The sequence below is a fragment of the Mugil cephalus genome, chromosome 3 (assembly GCF_022458985.1).
Source record: "Mugil cephalus isolate CIBA_MC_2020 chromosome 3, CIBA_Mcephalus_1.1, whole genome shotgun sequence".
NCBI lineage: Eukaryota > Metazoa > Chordata > Actinopteri > Mugiliformes > Mugilidae > Mugil > Mugil cephalus.
The window spans coordinates 351,643-375,480 of NC_061772.1; the positions used below are offsets into that span (position 1 = coordinate 351,643).

Here is a 23,838-nt window from a genome sequence, read left to right on the forward strand (position 1 = left end):
CAGGGCGTCTGTGTTCTTTCCCTAGTCCAGTCAATTCAAATCAGTGTGAACCCCCAGATACTTATAATCCTCCACAATGTCCACATTGACCCCCTGGATGGAAACAGGGGTCACCGGCACCTTGGTCCTCCTCAGGTCCACCACCAGTTCCTTCGTCTTTGTCACATTGAGCTGTATATGGTTCTCCTCACACCATGTGACAAAGTTGTCCACAACAGCCCTGTACTCCACCTCGTCACCCTCGCTGATGCATCCAACCACTGCAGAGTCATCAGAAAACTTCTGGAGATGACAGGTCTCCATGCAGTGGTTGAGGTCCGTGGTGTAGAGGGTGAAGAGAAGGGAGAGAGGACAGTCCCCTGTGGGGCCCCAGTGTTGCTGAGCAGCCTGTCTGACACACAGCGTTGCAAGCACACATACTGGGGTCTGCCAGTCAGGTAGTCAACAATCCACGACACCAGGGGGGAATCCACCTGCATCGCCACCATCTTCTCACCCAGAAGAGCCGGACGGATGGTGTTGAAAGCACTGGAGAAGTCAAAGAACATGACTCACAGTACTTGCCGTCTTGTCCAGATGGGCGTAGACACGGTTGAGTAGGAAGATGATGGCATCCTCATCTCCGAGTTGGGGCTGGTAGGAGAACTGGAGAGGGTCCAAATATGGCTTCACCACGGACCGGAGTTGCTCCAAGATGAGTTTCTCCAGGGTCTTCATGATGTGGGAGGTCAGCGCCCCAGCTGTCTTCTAACATCCTCGGCAGTGATGATCACAGTAGATGGGGGTGAAGGTGGGGGAGGGGGTGTGGGGGTGAAGGTGAGAGACTGTCCTCCCCTGGAAGATGAGAGGCTATAAGGGGGGGAGAGGGGAAGAGAGTGGAAAAGGTGTTGTGGACAAAACAATAGAGGTATTGGTGGAGGGGTTGATGGTGGTGTTCATAGGGCTTGGAGGGGCAGTGGTGTCAAATCTGTTAAAGAACAGATTGAGTTTGTTGGCCCATTCCACACTGCCTTCCATTCCTCTACTGCCCGCTGACCTAAGACCAGCGATCTTCTTCATCCCACTCTAGACCTCTCTGTTGTTGTTGTGCTGGAGCTTCCATTCCAGCGTCTTCCTGTATTCCTCCTTAGCCTCTCTGATCTTATTCTCCAAGTGTCTCTGTATGTCTCTCACCTCCTCCTTGCTGCCAGTTCTGAAAGCTCTCTTCTTCTCGTTCAGGATGTCTTTGATGTCCTTTGTCATCCACGGCTTGTTGTTTGGGTAACAGTGACCGTCTCTGCTGAAACAATGGTGTCAACACAGAAGTTGATATAGTTTATGATGCACTCCGTGAGCCCATCGATGTTCTCTCTGTTTGGCTAACAGAGTGCCTGCCGGGCTGTAACCTCAAAACATCCCTGCAGAGCCTCCCGAGCCTCCTCCGACCATCTCCTTGCTGTCCTTGTGGTCACAGGCTGACTCTTTACCAGAGGTACATAAGCGGGGCTGAGGTGTACCAGGTTGTGATCTGACCTGCCGTTAAGAAGGGTTTGCAATGAAATGTGTTTGTAGTGTGCTTTTTACAAGATTAGTCAGCATGAATGACCGTGTCTGACCGCTGGTTTTGAGGTTAGGAGCTAGTCAACGCCTGCTTTTCCTTATATATTGAAAGAGTGGACGTTTAGGTAACACAGGGACAGCTCTCCATTCTGACACGCCGCTGTTCCGACCCCCCAAACACTGCTTTTCCGAACGTGCCCTCGAAACACAGCTCTCCACCCCCCACTCCCTGTGTTCTTGGTGCTTAACACAGTGAGTCCGCGCCCTGAAAAGCATAATCTCTTGTTTATGAGGTTAACATGAAGATAACAACCTCTGAACTATACATTATCCCATATATATGTCTTCCCAAGTACATGTCTGATAATTTCTTTTGTGTCATTTTTTTTGTTTGTTCTTATTTCTGTTGCAGACAGAAGCTGTGTATGTGGACCCTCACTATTTGCCCTCTCTTTAGTTCCTCTCATCTGTCCTGCACAAGCAGAGACTCACTGATTGACCACTCTGTTACCAGTTCTGGGGCTGACACAGACTCATGTTTTGTGTTTCCTGTTTTATTTTGCCAAGTTTCTCAGTTTCCTGTCGGTCGTGTTTCCTTGTGGTTCTGTCATGTCATGTCTGTCTGTCATGTTGTGTTTCTGTTTGTCATGTTTATTTTGTTAAGTTCTGGTGTTCCTGTTTGTGTTCCTTGTTTGTCCCTTGATTGTTCATTGATTTCACCTGTGTTGATTGTTGTTATGTGTCTCACCTGTGTCTTGTCTTCCCCCAGGCCTCATGTGTATTTATAGCCCTGCCTTACCTTTGTTCCTTGTCGTGTTGTTCTAAGTCTCCACGTCTTCTTTCATGATTCCACAACTTATTCCATGATTCCAAGTCTTGTTCCATGGCATGCCATGCCATGTTGACGATTTCTTTTGACTTTTGGATTTTGGATTTTCCTACCTTGCAGCGCCTTTTGTTTGATTATTAATTACTTGTTTTGTTTGAACTTCCTGCCTCATCCTAGTCCTGCATTTGGGTCCTCACCTCCTACACCACTCTGACAGAACGACGTGACTAGTATGGACCCAGCAGACTTTTTCTTCGATGAGGCAGACCATATCAGGCGAGTAATTCGATATTATCAAGACCGAATACTGGAGTTCAGACTCGGGATCAGCCCTGAGTACCAGTCCCTTTTTGAGGGCACTCGCCTGGCCAGGATGTCCCCCGACTGGAAGGCACAGCCTTGTGGCTGCGAAGGAGGCAGATCTATGGGCAGGCAGTTTCGGAAGGGCCGGTCTGCCTACCTCCCAGATGCCTCTGCTCCTGTCCCTGCCACGAGGGTAGCACTTGTCTCTGCAGCTCCTGTCCCTGCCACGAGAGTTGCACCTGCCACCACAGTCCCAGTGCCTGCACCCCAGACCCGGCCGCCCACAGCACCCCCAGTACCTGTGCCCTGGACCCGGCCCGTCGCAATGCCTCCAGTGCCTGCGCCCCGGATTCGGCCACACACACAGCACCCCACGTTCCCGTTCCTGAGGAGCCATTTGCTCCGGCAGTCCACGTCCCCGATCCTGGGGAGCCATTAGCTCCAGCAGACCACGTTCCTGAGCCGGTTTCCGCACCTGCAGCCCACACGCACGTTCCCGATCCTGAGCCGTTCGCCACACCTGCTGCCCACACCTATGTTCCTGAGCTGGTCACCGCACCGGAAACCCACGCCTATGTTCCTGAGCTGGTTGTCACAGCGGCAGCCCACACCTGTGTTCCTGATCCTGAGCCCGTCGCCACACTGGCAGCCCACGTCTGCGTTCCTGAGCCCGTCGCCACACCGGCAGCCCACATCTGCTTTCCTGAGCCCATTGTCGCACTGGCAGTCTACGTGGGCGTTCCTGAGCCAGTTGCCTCACCTGCAGCCCACACCTCCGTTCCTGAGCCCGTCGCCGGGCTCAGGATCAGCCCGATACATTCACTCACACACAGGCATATATACACATGCATACATGTTACACATACACAAGCACACACGTCCACTCTCACGCCAGTATAAACACTAAAAGTTGTCATTGAGACATGGCTGGACACTGAGGCTTAAGGCATGGATGAAGGATTGAGGCAGGAAATGATTCAAGGCATTTTGAGTATAGACTGGACAGGGCTCCCGGGAAAGTTAAGGTTGTGATGTTGGCATTATAGTTTATTGTCCCGGCTAATGTGACAACTGACAGTGTATGAGGTTCCTCTGTCAAAGATGGAGAAGCTTGAGGATGATTAATCCATCTATCAGGAGATGGGTTGGTGTCCCACGCTGCTTAAGCAGTGCAGGCTTGTATGGGAAAGGCATATTGGAGCTCCCAGAAACCTGTCTGTCAGAGGTTTTTAAGTGTGCTAAGGCTAGACTGGAGATGACTCTCACTCAGTCGAAAGATCCAGTAGTTAGTTGTGCAGCACCCACAGCTAAAACAGGGAGGAAGTGGAATCCAAAAGATGCAGTGCAGCAAGCAGAGGCTGCCCTCAGGCTTAGGGATATCATAGGTCATGTACAGCCAGGGCGGGGAGGCCTGGGGCTGTGTGCAAGGAAACCTCCGTGGAGCATGCATCAGTAGCAGAAAAGAGAAAGATGGTAGTGGAGGAGATTCATAGGCAAGAGTAATAGAATGTACTAAGGCAGTGTCACAGGTTAAACAAGGACACTGGCAGAGTGTAGAGAAAAGGAAGTAAAAGTGGAGAGAGCTGTGGAGCATGGAGGCTTGCAGGATTAGATTCATGATAGGGGATATTTATTATGTGCTGCCATCTCCCCAGAACCTAAACCAGTGGTCGGGGAGGATGCTGCCTGCCCACTGTGTTCTTGTGTATGTACACTTAGCCACATTCTGACAGGTTGCAAGGTAAGTCTAGAGGGTGATATACTTGGCATCACAACCAGGTGCTGAAATGCTTAGCAGCTGCAATTGAGGAAAAACGGAAAGGAGAATAGGCATATTATGTTTGTATGGGATGTAGAAAAGGCCAGACTGGCAAGGATCAAGCATAGCGCAGGGAAGGTAAGTGTAGGCAGAGCCTGGGAGCTGAGGGCCAACTTAAAGGGGCAGCTCATTATCCCAGTGCAGATAGTTAGCGCCTGACTACGACCAGACTTGCTACTGTGATCGGAAGTAGAGAAGGTAGTGTATATTATCGAGCTTATTGTCCCATGGGAAGACAGAGTTGAGGAAGCTAATGAGAGCTAGATATGCAAAGATGGCAGCAGCAGTTGAGTAGCGAGGGTGGAGCACCTGTGTGCAGCTGGTGCAGGAGGGTTGTTGTGGATTTGTGGCAAAATGCACCATTGCTCTCCTGTGCGAGCTGGACATTCGTGGCAGAGAACAGAGGGTGGCAGTAAACAACACATCCCTGGCAGCAGAATGCTAAGGAGGAAGCACGTTAGCTGGGGAGCATGCTGAAGATAAGGCTAGTGGTTTTAGCAGTTAGTAGGAGGGGGTGACTCCAGGAAGTTGGAGCTCACTGTTAAGCCTTCTTGAGGTGTCTTAGGCCTAACCTAACAAAACATCGATGAAGGGAAGTGCCTGCGTTTGAAAACTTCATTGATGTGCCACATACTGCCTACTGCTGGTGTCTGGGCTAGTTAGCTGGTGACTTTCTGTTGGTTGCTACTTGGTAGCTGACTGCTAGCCTGCTGGATAGTTTTCAGTTGAACTGGGCTTCTAAATGTGTTTTGCCTCTGATCTTGGCACAAGGGATTGTAACATCTTATCCTGTAAAATGAGGAATTAAAAAGTGTCCAAAAACTTTCTCCACCACTGTATAATAGACATACAATAGATAATCCCAGCATTCTGGTTATATTTAATTGGTTGGTACAGTCAATATACAATGGCAGATCTAAGTTAAATATACATTGATTGGAGTTGCATTTTTAGTGTTTTCTTGAACATGTAGATGGAATGTAACATTTTTAATTTCTCATCAAGCTCATTCCAGTTCTCCACACAATACCAAAGCCAGTGCATCTGTTCCTGCTGGTATAAGTGTGTGTAGGAAGAAAGATTGGAATGAGGTTGCAAAGTTTATGGACAATCTGGTACATTATACAAGCATTCCGGAGGTAATTCTACTCAGCAGGTCTCAGAAGATTGTAGCTGTGGAGGAGCATTTTAGTAGGGGACCAAAAAATAAGGCACATATGACTTTTTTGGACTATCTCTCTAGCTTTATTAAATGTGTTGTAAATGTGCTACACAATATGATACTACACTAATGTAAGTGAGGCTCAAACAAGGTTTTATATAGGGTAAAAGTGCAGAGTGGCAGAAAATGTCTCAACTTCAAAAAAAAAAATTTCTTTTTTTTTAGATTTTTTTTGTGGGGAAACAGATTTGTATCATCAACAAATAATACTTTACGTAATACAGATAAGGAATTAACAAAGTAATTTATATATGTGATGAAGAGAACCAGTCCTAAAATTAAACCCTGGGGAACCTCATGCTTGATGAGTGTGTACATCAATATGTTTATGATCATAAACATATTGTTGTCTTTTAACCAGACAATTATGACAATCACACTCATTCATGTTGTAATATCTTTGGTGAGGCCCTAACTTTTCTTCTAGCAACATCATCTGGTCCAGTACTTTGCTTTATGACCACATTCTAAGAAAAAAAATAATAATTCTTTCTGTTGATTTTCTGAATCACTAATTTGTTATGTGTTTTATATGATTTTTCTTTGTTTTTTTGATATACAAAGTTACACAAAAAGGACGGAAGGTGTTTTGCAGATTTTAATTGTCATGATCAAATATGACTTTTTTTCAGTGGATGTAATGATTTTTTTAATCATTACTTATAGCAAATATTTATGTTACAAATATATAGTATTTCCTGACACTGTAAAGATGGCATCCCAAAATCTTTGTGAATCTCTTTAACTATAAATAGTTAACTTATAAAGAGAAAAATTACTTTATTTACCATGTTGCCATGCAGACATGTGCACACATATTGTACAACGAATGTGTTTAAGCATGTTTTTAAGGTTCTTGCCCAAGGCATTTCAACTGTTGACAGTGAGGGGCTCAAACCAGTGACCTCGTAGTTCCAAAGCTGCTTCTGTAAGCCCTCAATATATCTGATTTAACCATAAGCATTCTTTAGTAATCTTATGACAGCTCAGTTGCAAAGGCCCATAGCAAATAAAGTGATGAAATTACTTTTAGTCTGACATACCCCGACCCAGACTGTTAAGAGCAAGAATGATAAGGGCATTCAAATAAGGGGGGGGATGGATATAGGAGCTAGAGCTAGAGTGGCAGTATCAGACACCTGAGGTCAGTGCACTACCTCTCCCTGTCTCTTCACCCAACCTGCCTCCTCATCATCATCCATCCTGTAATCTCTCCCGACTCATTTACTATTCTGATCCAATCCTCAGTGTTTTGTTTCCTCCTGTCTGCTCTTCTCTATTTCTCTCCCCTGACACACTCACTCTGATTTGGCCTTTCGCTTCTGCTTCATCTCCTCCCTCCTCCTTGACTCTCTCCCTTTCAGCTGCTGTATCTCGCCCATGCCATCCAACTCTGCCAAGTGCAACCAACATAAATCAACCTCTATGTGGTAAACAAAGAGAGGGAAGAAGGGAGAGACGGATGGAAGACGAGTGAGAGAAAGCCTTGAGGCAACCAGTGATCCAAACTAACGTGGATGGACTGTGTACTGCAGGCCAAGATGAGCACATCAGCTTTGATTGCGCTTTATTTTCTTTAATCTATGCCAACCTCGGTTCTGGAGAAAAAAAAAAAAAAAAATAAACAAAACATGATTTGTCTTCTCAATTTCCATCCCAGTCCACGTCACTGCAACTCGATATTTCTCTTCTTGAGGAAGTATATAGCTGCCATTTTACTTCTACACATTGAGCATCCCATGTGTGAATGTGCTTAATTAGACGTTTTGTATGGTGTCAAAACTGCTTGTAATGCTTTGATGCACATTTTCTGGCTGTAGTCAGTACAAAAGCTCAATGGGCACTATTGACTTTTACCTTTTACCAAAGACGAGTTGTTTCTCCCTGTTTCTAAATTCTCCTTGCTTGCTTTGCTCTCTTTATATAGATAGATAGATGCTTTATTAATCCCAAACTGGGAAATTTCGCAATGTACAGGCACTCAGCACCATACATACTATATATGACAGGAAAACACTCTACTATATACATGTTATTTACAGGATTATAAAAATCTATTCTATTCTATTCTATTCTATTCTATTCTATTCTATTCTATTCTATTCTATTCTATTAACTAAGACTGGCTAGACTGGGTAGTGGTGTTGTGAAGAGTCAACATAATTGCTTTAATTGTATGCAGACACAGTGAGAGAATATCAAGGGAGAAAGAAATATTGGCTGTTCCCAGGACGTAGAAAAAAACTGAACTGTTCAGAGTAGCACGAAGCCTTGGCTTCTAAGGTTGGGAGGATGGTATTGGAGTGTGTGTGTTTTGTGTACATGTTTTAGTGTGTTAGCATCCTTCTGTCTTCTCTCCAAAACCAGACCTATTGGAAGCATTGGCAGAAAATTCCACTCTGCACACATGACTGTTAACCTACAATCCATCCTTAGTGTGCCTGTCAGGGTGAAATCATTTTCACAAAGCACACCTACCAGCCGAGTTCCTTCAAAAACTGTGTGCAAGTGTACCTAGAAGAAGAATTGATAATAAGGGTGGTCACATACTGATTTGATTTAGATTTCTCTTCTGTTCATTCATAAAACTTTTGCACAGTACTGTATATTCTTGCAAGAATGATGATGCAAATTATTATCACATTTTTTGGTCCGGTCCAGTTTAGGGGAAATATGTTGTTAAACATTTAAGTCTAATAACTGCACTCGTCGAAAGGGGGCACCACTCACAGATGTAAAGTGCACTGTAAGAATTAATCAATTAATATTGGATCAACATTAATTATTAGTAATCATCAATCTCATCATTATCTCTCAGTACAGTGATCATCTATTTCCAGCTGCCTAATAAATAATTCTCCATGTCTCAGTGAAAGGTTGCGTCTCCTTTCATTTTCTGCGTTCCACACCAATATTTCCCTCTCTTCTGATTTCTCTGCATTGCTATCTCATATCGTTTTCATTTGTTCCACACACATTTTCATTCCTATTCCTTTCTCTATGCAACTCCATGCTTTCAGCTCTGTCCTCATTTTCTACCCTTTCAAGCCTTTTCGGTTCTGTCATCTACCTACTCTCCTAGCTTACTGCTATATTGTGAATTATCCCTGTGCATCTTCCATAATGTGCAATAAATGTTTGATCTAACTATACTCCTTGAGACATTGGCATGATGCAGCAAAAAGCAATATAGACAGCTTTAAGTAAATGTATAGGACAACAGTCCTAGTCCTAGTTTCCATTTGAATTATGAAAGTGTTTTGCATTTTCTATAGCTTTAAAAGGTTAAGATATGATGAATGTATTTGTGGATGGTTTGCTGCTTCACATTGATCTAGGTCTGTTATAAATCTCCTCGTAGGAGCCCTCATTTTTTTTCTTGTCCCCCCTCTCTGTTGCTCTTTTCCCTTGGGGCATCACAGAGCCACATACCCTGAAGTGGTTAGCACACTTTTGGATGTTTGTTAGGAAAACATATATTATTTACTCTGTTTACATTGGCCTGGAAGTCAGGCAGACTTCCCTCCATACAATTTCTTTGTAACAGAAAATTGGTTTGGAGTCATTCTGTCAGGAACTGATTATGCCCTGATAAAAATCTGCCTGGCTAATTAAAGTGTTCAGACAGGCTTTATGTGGTAATGGAGAAAACAGAAACAGTGATGGAGTCGTACACGTAATCTGAGTACTGTGGAGATAACTTTGTTCATGAAATGACTAATTGGCAGAGGCATGCCTGCATACCGATGGCAGACCATTAACCCTTCATCACCACCAAATGCATTTTTGCAGCTGATGCAGTTCTTGCCAACAAACATACATAGCAAATTCTCTTTAAAGTCTAGAAAAGAACAATGAAAATGTTTTTCTTACAGATAAAAAAATTGCATAATGACTTTTATTGAACTTACTTTAAGTTAGTGATAACAAAATGAATGTTCTGTCTTGTCTTTTTGATTTTGATTGCCGGCGAGAGGGCAGTCTGGACCTCCCTGCTGAGGCTGTTGCCCAAATGACCCAGAGCCGGATAAGCAGAAGATGACGACGACGACAACATTGCATTGAACACTGGATTTTACTTTTAAACATTAATTTTTTGGAATGTGAACCTGGAAAGACACTACAGTTTTTTTTCCTGCTTGAAAACTGAGTTTCCAGTGAATGCATCAGATAGAGTGAATTTATTAATGAACTAGAAAATTCCCTCTGGGAAATTTTGAAGGGGCTACAGGGGGCTAATGCCTGGGGTACTGTCTCTGTCAACATGGGAAAGTATCTGTCTGCTCTCCATTCACTCCAATGCAAAGACTTTCTGAGAAAAGGAGAAGGGACCTTTGTCTCTAACATGTGAGTGTGTCCAAAATATTTACTCCAGGAGGACTAAAAAGTATATCAAAGTCTTCAGGAAGGTCTTACGATGCCCACGGTCTGCTTGTTTTTCTGATAGGAGCTACCATTTAGTCACAGTCAGCCCAAATATGAGACCAGTGAAAAGCGGGAAAATCTAGCTCTTTTCTGTGTCCCGGCTCCGCGTGCTTCCGTCGTCATTGACGACCGCTATGAGTGTGTGTGTGTGAGGAGGTATGTATGTATGTATGTATGTGTCCCATACATTTATGTTACAACAATACACACCAACACACACCCCTCCCCACCCACACAGGTAACTTTGTGATTACAGACATACACATAGGTGCGCCACACACATGCACACACAAACACACAGGTACCTTTATGTTATTACACTTAAAAATACACAGCAAGAGTAGTAGGATACACAAACATGCATGTGAAAGCGCACATTAATCTCTCACATACAGGCTAACTGTGCTAACCGTAAGCTAACTGTGCTAAATGTAGGCTAACTGTGCTAACTCCCATGTTGACAGAGATGGTACCCCAGAACATTAGCTCCCGTAGCCCCTACAAAATTTCCCAGAGCGAATTTTCTAGTTCATTCTATGTTTCCCTGTTTATTATTTGAAATTAGTGCCTTCTCACAAATAAGAAACATGAATGGCCTGCCGTAAAAGGTTGATATTAGTTAGCGTTGCTTACTATTATTATTCAGTTATATGAAATAGGATATTGAGGAAAGTAGTAGAAATTAATAAATGTTTCCGACAACGTGTTTTCATGCCTACATGATGTTTCATTCATTTAAAGTGTTTGATTTCATGTCTCTCTTTGATCCTACTTCTGAGTTTAACATTGTGAGAAGTACAACCATTAGTTAATACTCTCTTATAAAAGCACTGATATGTAAATCATCATAAGGCGCGAAAAAACTTTTTTTGCAACAAAAGGACACATCCCGCAGAAACTGGTGATAACTAGCGCCTGGCCAGTCTTAGTTAAGTTCTCTCTCAGTCCAACTCAGCTCTATTCTGTTCTAGTTCGTGTCCACTTCTCAGTTCTTGCTCATGTCTTTTTAGAGTCCAGTTTTGTCCTGGCTCAGTTCTCTTCTTAGTTCGTTTTTGTCTTCGTAATACTTTTTATTTTTAACTTGAAGTTGTTATTGCCTGCCAGTTGGCGTGTTTAAGTTTTATTTTTAAATTATTCTCACCACATTTAACACACAACTGTTTCAAAAAACAAGCTGATTTTTATTCTAACTGTCAAGATAGTCACGCATTAATAATACTTTTGAAGATATTTTCGACCAGCCATCAGAAGTATTTTTCAATTCCATCATTGACCACCAATTTTTAACACATACCATCAGACTCTGCTGCACGGCAACTTCACAGTTGTTACTTTTGTCTACATAACGCTGAGGGAGATTCCAGGTGTAACCGATACTGAGGTCTGGGCCTGCATGACTGTCCTCAATCTACTCTCAATGCTTCGGTACCACTGGGTTTCTCCAGACGATACCACTGTGGAGGATCAAGCTCACGAGGACAGCGTTTGGTCCCGATCCAGTTGATCACAGCAGCATCCAAGGAGTTTCCATAAATAGACCATCACCTTCATATTTGAGCAGAGTTGACGATCGTGTTATAACTAAAGAAACTCTTCTAAATCTAACTAATTAATTTAAGAAATTAGGTTCTGTTTGCATCTTCATTTTCATTCACACTTGTCACTTTTGTTAAACTCATTTATTTTGGTACTCTCATCATTTTCAATTACTCTGTTATATTATTCATCATATTGTTTATTATTCACTATACATCTCTGTAAATAAACCACATATTTCACCTAAGTCCATTTCAGTAGGTCCTTGTGAGCTGGAAACAGCTGACGCCTCAGATATGATGAGATTGATTAATTACTAATAATTAATATTGATCGAATATTAATTGATTAATTCTCACAGTGTATTCAAAATCTGTGGGTGGTGCCCCCTTTGATGAATGCAGTTGTTACACTTAATTGATTAATAACTTATTTTCCCTACATTAGCAAGGCTAATGGAGGGCTAACAAACCGGCACCAAAGTCCAAATGTAATTAATAATTAATAATACCTTTAAAGAAACTGTGTCAGTTCGGGAAATATTAATACACCACGTAAGGTAGGAAACATTAATGTTTCCTTTAAGTTACTTTTTCCATACTATCAATGTCATGGTAAGAAAGACTTGGTTCGCTTTGATATAAAGTGTTGAACTTTAACAAGGTTATATGTTAGTCTGTGAAGTTAGACAGCAAGGAAAACATAGATCAAGGAACCAAAATGTGAATATTTGTAATAATATTCTGTACACATACACATTCTGTACATATAACACATACATTTGTCCTAAAGATGTTCTACACGAGATGAATAACTTGACTTTCAGGACGTATCATTTGGGCAGAGAGCACTCTGCATATAGCATTTTTGCTATTAAAATTATTATGATTAATGATTTATTTGTATGGATTGGTATCGTATTTGCTTGTTACAGTCAGCACAAAATACCTACGGATAGAACTTATTTAAAAAACAACCTATAACTTGTAACAGAAGTTTTGTTTTAATTAAATACATTAAGCACTAAATTATGACAGTATTTCATATGTTATATATTATCATATTTTAGACGGGACAAATGGCATCAAACCAGCGGTCCACCTCCAATTGAAGGACAAAGGACACTCTATTGAAGATGGCAACGTCAAAGTCCTAGTCAGAGAGGACAGATGGTTTGAGAGAGGAGTAAAGGAAGCCATCTATGTCAAAGTGGAAAAACCTTCTCTAAACAGAGGAGGTGGACTAAGATTCAATCTGCCATCTATTTGCAATTCAGTCTTCAGTTCAGACTTCTGTCCCCAAGAAGTTTCAATACCATTCACACCTTGAGCCTGGAGGCTCCCACTGATAATGGCTTCGTTAGAGCACCTTTCATAGGGTATGTAGCCAAGACACACAGTCCCTGTTCTTAACGACAGATAAGTATCCAGCCATTATGGAAATTAGTGACACCAGTTTCTGGTTTCCTATTTAAACCTCAACTTCCCACCAGTCTCTAAGAACTGCTACTCGGATGAGTGGTGAAACGTTTTCAAGAAATTCTGTGAGTCTAATTGTCTTTATTCAAAACCTTTCACATTATTGCACGACAACCCTCAATCCCTCTCTTTCTCACTGATTATGCTGCACACAGGAATCAACACAATCTCTGACCCTAGACTGCACATCTTGTTCTCATTCAACACTGTGTCCTTCCCACAATGTAACATCAACTAGGTTAACTTTAGGTTTTTACAAGGCCTAAAATACTGTATACAGAATAAGTGTGCACTATGCACACACACACAAGCACCTCCACAGAAGGAGCTATCAAGCCTTATTTTCTTTTCAGCTATGATATTCTTGACGCGCCACGTTTTTTTGCATTACTTTAGTTGCGCTTTCTTCTTCAACCTTCATCTTTGAGGAACAGATTTGAATTTCTTTTTTAAGAGAAAGCAATAAAAGAAATAAATATGTTCCCTCTCATTTCCATTCTTTACTCTTTCAAAATCTTTATAACAGGACCTGGGTAGTTCAACCTGTCTAAGGAAAGTTGTCATTGTTAGGAGGTTAAGTTATTAACAAGGTGGGTATGACATTCTGTGAAGGACAAGTATCTCTCTGGCTAGCCAAATCACTGACCAGAATAGTTTAGATTTAGTAGCGAGAACTACCATAAAGTACTTACCAGAGGCGTTTTTTAGGTGGCCGTTGAAATCCACTGTGGTGTACATGACATAAGGGCCTGGCTGGTTAACACCGAAAGGCTGTAAAAACACAAATGCAAATAAAAGAACTGATCTAGTTTGACATTTTTTATCTTTTCACATCAACTGTCTGTCAATGAAGTTGAAAGAACACAGTAAGAAACAAGCAGGGAGGCAGGAAAGAGCAGAAAAAAGATAGTGGACAGAGAGAGAGACGAACACAACAGTGACCATGAGCAGATTTTGTGTTTTATTTCCACAAGGTGATAAGGAAAAAGGGTCTGGCCTAACTCCTAACTGAATGAGCATAAATGAGTGCAAATCTTACGTGTTTGTACGCATATGTGGATGGATGAATTCTGAAAGGATGACAACTAATGAAGAGGTCTGTCGAGCTATCCTTCGCTTTACGTTGCCTAATCACAAAGCTATTACACATGCATATAAAACGCAAGAGACATCTGGCCCCTTAAGGCCCTTCATGCTGTGACACTCCTCAGTGTGTCACATAGAGAGAGGAACAGAAATGAGGTCAAAAATAAGAAGCAGACAGAGAGAGAGAGGGGAGGAAAATCACAGAGGAGCAAAACAGTGAGCTGAAAGAGAGATAGAAGAAGAGAGATGTGACTAAGAAGAAGAGTGGGAGTGGGAGAGTGAAATAAAAATTTAGAAGAGGTTGGTGGATGGGAGAGGAGTAGAAACAGCTGCCAACAAGAACCATCTACTGCATTTATTATACCTTTCAGTTAGACAAAAAGAGGCCATAAGAGTAGACAGACAGAAAACAAAAAGAACTTTAATACCAGCGGCTTTTTGTTGTGTCAAAATTAATGTATTTTGCAAAGGGCTTTCCACTTGCAAGAGGATGTATAATTAGTGCTGCTAGTGGCTGTCTTTCTTCATGTCTACTGCTATGTTGTAGCACAATGGATTATTAGCCATAAGTGGTTCGGATAAATATAAATCAGAGCATGAAGCTAACTGTAGAGTTTTGTCGTTGGAAAGCAAGAATAATTTATGTTCTTATAGAAAAAAAAAATAGATTTTAATCTTAATTATTATGATTACAACTCTGTGGGTACTACCCACCCGAAACTTGCTTGCCCAGAAACTGGGGTCACTAATTTCCGGTCACTAATTACCAGCCATTATGGAAATTAGTGACCCCAGTTTCTGGGCAAGCAAGTTTCGGGTGGGTGGTACCCACAGAGTTTTTCCTATTTAAACCTCAATTTCCCACTAGTTTATCAGAACTGAAGAAGCTACTTGGATGAGTGGCGAAACGTCTTCAAGAAATTCTACAAGTCCAGCTGACCTTATTCAACGCAAGAAATAAGGTATTTCAACAATAAGGTATAACAACATAATACTCCTGATAGTACAGAACATGCTACAGAGTGAATGGCTGTGATGCTGTCTCAACCCAGATTTAAGAATATGCATCAAATCTGAGACTAGTTTGAGGGTGATGTAGATGTAAACACCAAAGTCCAGGCTAAGTTCAAAGAACTAAAGGTCTGTTAGCAGTTATACAGTAAGTATAGTATAAGTATGAGTTCTAGATGCTCAAACTTACTCACTGCAAATAAACAAATAAACAAGTAGTTCTGACCAAGCAATCTGATTGGTCAATAAGATATTTAGAACTGCTCAAATCAGCATTACAGCACGGCTGACTCATCACTAAAAATATCACTCCGCCATCTCCACATTGTCACATCCTGAAAATCTATAACATGTAAACAAATACGAATAAGTCCACTGGAAGTCAACTTCAATAAAGTAATACATCTGAATTTACAATTTCAGCCTTCCTTAAGAAATATTCTGTGTTATGAATCTGTTAGACCACCTTGTTAACTAATTTGTGTGCAGCACGTCAGAGATCAAACAGCTCAGTGAGCGCAGAGAAAATATTTTTACAGGCTAAAGGTGGATTAATATGGACTAAAGAGGAATATTCTGTTAGACAAAAACATGATGTTCATGTTGGAAAACATTCCATTGATCTTTATTCAATACATTTTGACTTTTGGACTTTAGAACTCTGTGGAGTTACTGGAAATGTTTGGATCGTCAGCTGCTCCGGTGAGTCCACTATACGGTGCAGGCTTCAAAATAAATGTGAAATTAGGAGGCCAGTCTTTGGAAAAATATATTTTACAGCAGACATGTTAGTCACTACAAGACTAAACTAACAAAGCAGTTTAGTGTTTATATTTGCACTACTTATTCAGTTTGGGCAACTCCACGATCTCCATAAGCGTTGACGGTACTAGAAAGTTTCTCCGTTGCTAAGTCGTCTAAGGCTCTGGCTACTTGTTGGAGTAATGAACTGTGTTCTATTACACATAAGAGTCTTTTGCTGTGGCTGATTGTTTTCCAGGTATTAGTCAGGCCCCATTTATTTCCATGGAAACGAGAAACACACTCGCAAAAAACAATTTTGAGAGCAGAATGTCCATCAACTTGAATATATATTTAATTATACACTTCATTTTTTATTTTGTTGATAATTGTTGTATAATCGCAATACTACCCTCGAGGGTGTGCTAAAATGTAATATGAGCACTTAGGCCGTCATGTACAAATGACGTTAAAGCACACCCTCTTGGTTAATGTTGCTTAAACAGAGTGTAGCTAGTGTGGCTAACAGGTTGCTTGCTCACTCACACAAAAAAACAAAAAATATCATATATGCATATATCGGTATACCATATCGGTTTATATCGGAATCAGAAATTAAGAATTTGGACAATATCAGCAATTGGATATCAACAAAAAGTCAACATCGGACATCCATAAAAAAAGTTTCTGGACACCCATAACATTTAGACAGACACAAACAAATATAAATGATAATATTTCTATTCATTGTTTACAAGAAAAATGAACACAACTAAATTTTTGATAGATTCAGTGTTAGCTCTCAACATCAAAGTCAACAAGTAACAGAAAATGTGTTCAACACTTAACAAAAAAATAAATAAATCATAACATCGTCAAATTAATATTTAGTACTTCTGCCATTAGCACGCAATAGAACTCTAAGCCCGGCTGGCATGTTCCCCATGAGCCTTTCACACTGTTAAGTAATCTTAGTCCCATTCTTCTTAAATTACTGCTTTTAATTCTTCCAAACTATTTGGTTTATGCTTTGAAACCAACCTTTTGAAAATCCACCACAGATTTTCAATGGGGCTCTTGTCTGGGGATTGATCTGACCACTCTAAACTACACAGCGTTAGCTGCGTCTTGTCATGTATTCGACAAGTCACGTCTTCAGCATGAGGACAACTCACGTGTAATACCACACAGTGAGGGAGGAGTGGAGTAGTGGTTAGATGCCCAGCTTGGAGGCCGAAGGGTTAGAGGTTCGCCTCCCCAGGAGACTTAGAAAACTCAAACCTTTTGGAGCAAAACGAGTAAGTTGGGGAGAGTTGAACTAATAAAGTAACTTGTAATCTCACTTAGTTACTTTTCCTTTTAAAAACAAGGAATTACTAACAAAGTTATTTTTCAAAGGAGTAATCAGTAATCTCATCTCATCTCATTTTCCATACTGCTTAATCCTCACTAGGGTCGTGGGGGTTGCTGGAGCCTACCCCAGCTAGCGTCTGGCAAGAGGCGGGGTACACCCTGGACAGGTCGCCAGCCTGTCACAGGGCTAACACACAAACAACCATTCACACGCACACCTAGGGTGAATTTAGAGTCACCAATCAGCCTAAGGGGCATGTCTTTGGAGGTGGGAGGTAACCGGATCACCCGGAGAAAACCCACGCAGACACAGGGAGAACATGCAAACTCCACCCTAATTGAATTACTTTTTCAAGGTAACTGTGGCAACACTGGTATTAAGGCAGCTTTTAAAATTAAATGTGGGGTGCCATAGGGGGCAATTTTATGTCCAACTCTTTTTAATCTTTATATGCGCTTTATATGCTTCCACTTGGGGATGTCATCAGGAGACACGACATCAGCTTCCATAGTTGAAATGATGGACTTGGTGAAAACAAAATACAGATCCCAGTTCAACACGGAGCATGATTTAAGAGTGGCAGTGTCAAGATGTTTTGAAAAGATTTGTAGTGGGAAACAGGCTCACTGCAACTACTAATGCAGGAAAAATCATTTGCTCACTCGCCTTGACAAATGGATTTGCTTTCTTGCTTTCAGTTGCATTTTTGTCATAAATTGGAAATGACTAAAACAGCGTTTCATTTCGGTGCATGACTGAACTTTTATTTTCTTTTGAACTTTGTGTTATTTGGTGTTTGTGCTAGTTCAGTAAATTTAAAAATATGTAATTTGTCAGGATTTATGTTGGGGTGATTGGGGCAGATGAGGTTTGAAAAATCACCCTTGTTCAAAGTGGGGAACGACCAAAAAAAAATTGAGAAGCACTGTGTTAAACACAGATGAGGCTTACTGTTCAGTCTGGAAAGTTTTGCAAGAAAGATATCGAAGCCCCTTTGTGATCACTAAAGTGTTCAGGGATAAGCTCAACTTGTGGCCAAAGGTAAGATCTAAGGGAAACGTTGAACTGAGCAGTTCAGAGATTTTCTTGTTAAACAGATAGATTAAGCAGAAAGGCCATGACTGAAGAAGAAAAAAAAAGCCACGATGAGTACTGTTGGCTGTGTCAACCCTCGTATTGATTGTGGTGATGTGATTGGAAGCAGCCACAGGAGTACTGTGAGACTAATAGCATCTTAGCTACTGTCACTTGTTATTTCCCACACTCCCTTAATTGCAGTATTCTCTTCCAATTTCAGGCATAGTATTATGACTACCTTCCTAATATTGTGTTGGTCACTCGACCTGTGAAGGTGTGGTATCTGGAACCAAGCTGTTAGCAGCAGGTCATGTACGTTGAGAGATGGGGCCTCCATAAATCGGACTTGTTTGTCCAACACATCCCACAGACGCTAAATTGGATTGAGATCCTAGGAAATTTGGGGGTCAAGTCAATACCTCAAATTTGTTGTTGTGCTCCTCAAAACATTTTTGCTTTGTGGCACGGCGCATTATCCTGTGGAACACCACAGCTGTCAGAGAATACTATTTCCAAGAGAAAGAGTGCACATGGTAAATGGTTTTATATAGCCCCATTCTACCTATTGGTGCACAAAACACTTTACAGTCACAGACACATCTACCCATTCACTCACACAACAGTGCCACACATTGGAAGCAACTAGTGTGATCAAGAGTTCAGTGTCTTGATCAAGGACACTTTGGTGTGTCATGGGATCGAACCACAATGTTCATGAACAACCCTCTCTGACTTCTAAGCCACAGCTGCCATGTTCTGCAACAGTACTTAGGTAGGTGGTATGTATCAAAGTAACATCCCTGTGGATGGCAGGATGCAGCAGAACAATTCCCAAAGCATCACACTGCATGCACAAGGCTATCCATGTGATGTAAAAGAAGATGTAATTTGTTAGGCAACCTTCTTCTATTGCTCCGTGGTCCAGTTCTGATGTTCATGTGTCCAATTTTGTCCATGGACAGGATTAGCATGGATTTGTTGGACTGGGCCACACCAGGGCAGCCATCGTTGCCCACGTCCAATAAGTCTTGACAGTCCTGTCCTTTCTAGGGCCACTTTTGATTGATATGACCACTGCAGACCGGGAACACCACACAAGAGCTGCAGTTGTGGAAATGCTCTAACCCAGTTGTCTAGCATCACAATTTGGCTATAAACAAACTCACTCAAATCACTTATGCTCAGCCATTTTTTCTGCTTATAACACTAACTTCAAAGAGCACTTCCTGGCTATAATATCCTGCTCACAAACAGGTACCATAATGAAGAGATATTCAGTGTTCTTTACTTGAGCCGTCAGTGGTCAGGATGTTATGCTTAATGTCTATGTCAAATTCAAGTGAAAGAATTTGTTACACAACCAGATGCTGTGGTAAATCTTATATTAATGAAAGAAGAGCAAAAGATCCACAATACTTCTCGTATGAGGATTTGCACTAAACTAACTGCTTTGTCAATCAGTTCCTTTTATTGCAAAGGTGAATTCTGAAAAATAAAATAAAACAAAATAAAATAACTCTTACACAGTTCAAACTGACGGTTTAGTTGGTCATCATACTTCATCCAGCACAACATGACATGGCCCTTGACCAGTGCTGAATGCGGATGCAAGATATTATCAGGAATGGAAAGAAACTTGAAGTCATTGACTTCAAAAAAATTATTTAACCTGCTTGCCACAAAGTGAAAGTCTGGGACTTTGAGTCACAGCCATGTAGTTTGTGTGTGTCTCAGATGTATAAGTGAAATAAAGGAACTACAATGCTGACCGGAGTCTCCTACAGTAACGATGTGAAGCAAAGTGTTTCGTACATGAATCAGTGCAAAAGGGGTCTAACATACGTATTTACTGGAGCTGTGTCATATAAGCACTTCTGTCTGCAATCAGTGTTATTCTGCATTACAGTGGCAATCATAACTTTCAATTCAGTTCCACAACATTATTTATTAAGGGCCAATAACAATTCATATGGTCTCAAGGATGCTTTAACATCCTAGACCCTAAAACTACTAAGCAGTGAGGCAACAATTTCATTGGCGTGCCATTCATGCTGGAGCATAATTAGTTCAGAAAGGAGTGGCTCCACACCAACATTGAAAGTTTCTGTGGTTCCAAGTGTATATGACCACTGGTGCAATCAAAAACATGTTCAAGCACTTTGTTAAAGCACTTAATGACTTGCTGTAGCCTAGCATAGCCAGACTCAATATTTATCAGCCATTTGACGAGTTGTTGGACTTCATTACATCTCCTCATCAGTATTTACCACAGGCTGTTTTAGTATCATAGTCATAAAATCATTCCTGCAATCAGGCCAATGTTTAACCTCCTGAGATCCTATGTCCTTGTATGAGTTTTAGGTTTTATTGCAGCTGATTTTGCTTCATTTAAACTCACTGTCCTCGTGAATGGACACTTTAGTCTGCCATCTAGTGGTAGAAAAAGTAAAAACGTATTTATTTCTGCGTATTAATGTTAGTAGTTTCATATGACGTGCATATTTAACAAATAAGAAATTTTTGCTAATTAGCAAGTACAATAAACAGTTCTATATTTTGTCACACATTGGTGACTTCTTTATAATAAAAATAATGAAATAATCCCAGTGACCACATATGAGGACATCATTGTTTTCAAAAACTACTACCTACTGTTCAAAGATGACGCTTAGTTCTTATATGTCTTAGCTCATACTAATCCCAAATACCATGGATAAATTAAAAATGCATACCAAATAAAAGCTCCAGTCTTAGGAGGTTAAAGATGTTCACTCCATTCATTATTGAAAAATAGCACACCTCATTAGCAAAAACACGGAATACAGGAAGGTAGCGTGGGCAAGTGACTTGTATTATGGAGGTTTATAATTTAAGGAAAACAAAGTGGGGAGGGGTATGAACAGGTGGATATGTTACAAGCTTATTCCGCCCTAATCTTGGTGCATTGGTGATATTTCAGACTTCTCAGAATTTCTCCTTTCCTGGTAGAAATTGCTAAATAATAAAGGTATGTACATGGAAAGCTTAGTGCAATGAGCAGACAGACACACCTTAGACTGGTCAGTGGGCAGACAGATAACAAAACATATTTTAGTCCACATTAACTTTGGGGAACTCACAATATTGTTAGAAAAGTGGACAAAGATTTCTTACCTTGACATCGTCTGGACAGTCCTTGAAGCAGAGGCCGCTGAGCACTGAGGAAAACAAAAGTTGGCAGAGTTAGACATGTTAATCACTATGTGCTACATGTCCACCACAATAACGCACTGCACAATAAAACAAGTGGCATCTTTTTTTTTTTTTTTTTTTGAAAATGCCCCTGAATGAGTCAAGAGGACCTGGCTGCAGACCTGCACTGTGGGGTTGATTGAGGTGCAGGCTGCACTCTTAGGCCACCTCCATTGTCAGGACCGGAAATGCTTGGGGAAAATTCATAATAAAATCTCCACACCTCCGCCAAAATTAATTTCCCAAATTAAAAGCGATTTTCTCATAGATACGTTGATTAGTTATAAAGCGATCTTATAGTGCATTAAATAATTATGAAATATACGCACCTTCACTGATTTCTTTACTAGTAGATATGTGAATTAGTCATTTAGCAATCTTTATAATTGCTGCGTCATACAATCTCCGCACCTCCGCAGATTTGTTTTATCTCAAGTGCATACAGAAAACGTAAATGTTTGTCTTGCAGACTCAAGAACTAGTTTGGTCGTATTTATGCGTCCGGACCTCCTCCAGTTTGCATATCGGTCCAACCGATCAACTGATGACGCCCTCTCTACTGCCCTCCACTCAACTCTCACACATCTGGACAATAAGGACTCATACATTAGAATGCTGTTCATAGACTTTAGCTCAGCATTCAACACAATCATCCCCCAACAGCTGATCTACAAACTGGACCAGCTGGGGCTGAACACTTCACTGTGCAACCGGCTGCTGGACTTCCTGACCAGGAGGCCACAGGCAGTTTGGGTCAGCAGCAACACATCCAGCACCATCAACCTGAACATGGGGCCCCCCAGGGATGTGTTTTGAGCCCCCTCCTCTTCACCCTGCTGATCCACGACTGCAGTGATGCACAACTCCAACCTTATCATGCAGTTTGTGGATGAGACTCACCACGACTGTGGTGAGTCTCATTAGCAACGGGGATGAGACGGACTACAGGAGTGAGGTGAGCCACCAACCAACTCACACTAACTAAGGACTCTTCACGTCCCTGCTTTTTCATCTGGAATTGGATTGATGAATGTGTTAATCGTTCATTGGCCCATGTTGCAGTTTGATTAACATGTTATCATCTTCAGCCCGCTGGACAGCGTTTTAGTCCCATGGCTGAGCGTGTGAGTGTGTTGGGGTCATTAGGGCCCGATTCACATCACTGGGGAAAAAGATATTCACCACACACTAACCCATATGTCCTTTTCCCTGATTTTATAAGTACTTAAAGTAGTAGTTAAATAATAGGAGAAAAAGATAATGTTTTTTTTAATACAACTAAATAACAAAATAACAATAACAAACAAAAAACACGACAATTATATCTGCACTTCACAGTTGTTAACTGCCTAAATTATAAATAAATCTAAAGAAGAATTAACAAATGAAAACACTGAATATAAGCTGTATGTACTTCCATGATAAAAATGTACTGGCACATTACTGAAGTATTATTCTGCAGGAAGTAGTTTTCTTTTTGTTGAAGCACTTCCAGCCGGTGCGAGCAATTTATACTTGTGCCTTGTCAGTCTGGCTTGCTCTGTAAAAACACCAACCTTTGCGCTGTGTCTTTTTTGCCAGTCGGGTTAATTTTAATTTCTACTTCCTGCTTCATTTTCAACAATGACAGCTGAAACTTTTGCCAAAATTCCACAGATATTTCAGTGAACACAAGTCTTACAAATGTCTATATCTCCAAACCTCCTCAGTTAACCTTACTGATTCTTTATTGATCCAAAACAATCCAATCAAAAATGGCAGAGATAGAGAAGTAGCCGGAAATACTTAAGCAAAAACTTGCTACTAACAAGTGGACTAATCACAGCTCCGGTGTTCTGTGTCGCCACAGCGCATCGTTATGCGGGCATACTCCTAATGAGAGAAGCCACATATGGAATACCTAATTGAAATTAAAACCAGAACCAGAGAAGCCATGGAAAACATTATGCTGCCAGTAACAGTGTTCAGCATGACCACTATGGTGGTAGGTTATTTACAGTCTGGGAAGGCATATCCATGCCAAGACATACATTCCTGTGCAGCCTAAAAGACGCGCTTTTGGTAGACTCTCTTATGTAGGGCTACGTTTGTTCTCAATACTACTAATAACAAGTACCTAACAGCTCATAGTGTGGCACATACAAGCTTTGTGAGACTGAGCAGCCTATCTTCTAAAAACTATTGAGA

At 41.2% G+C, this 23,838-nt stretch overlaps 1 protein-coding gene across 2 annotated transcripts in view; it reads right to left on the minus strand.

Moving 5' to 3' along the window:
- itfg1 (integrin alpha FG-GAP repeat containing 1) overlaps window positions 1–23,838 on the minus strand; it is a 176,947-nt gene that overhangs the window by 25,329 nt on the left and 127,780 nt on the right. For both annotated transcript variants that reach the window (XM_047580096.1, XM_047580095.1), the window contains exons 13-14: window positions 21,574–21,617; window positions 13,844–13,922 (exon numbers count right to left, since the gene is read on the minus strand). In XM_047580096.1, coding sequence (XP_047436052.1) covers window positions 13,844–13,922; window positions 21,574–21,617 — 123 coding nt within the window. The remainder of the gene's footprint in view (window positions 1–13,843; window positions 13,923–21,573; window positions 21,618–23,838) is intronic.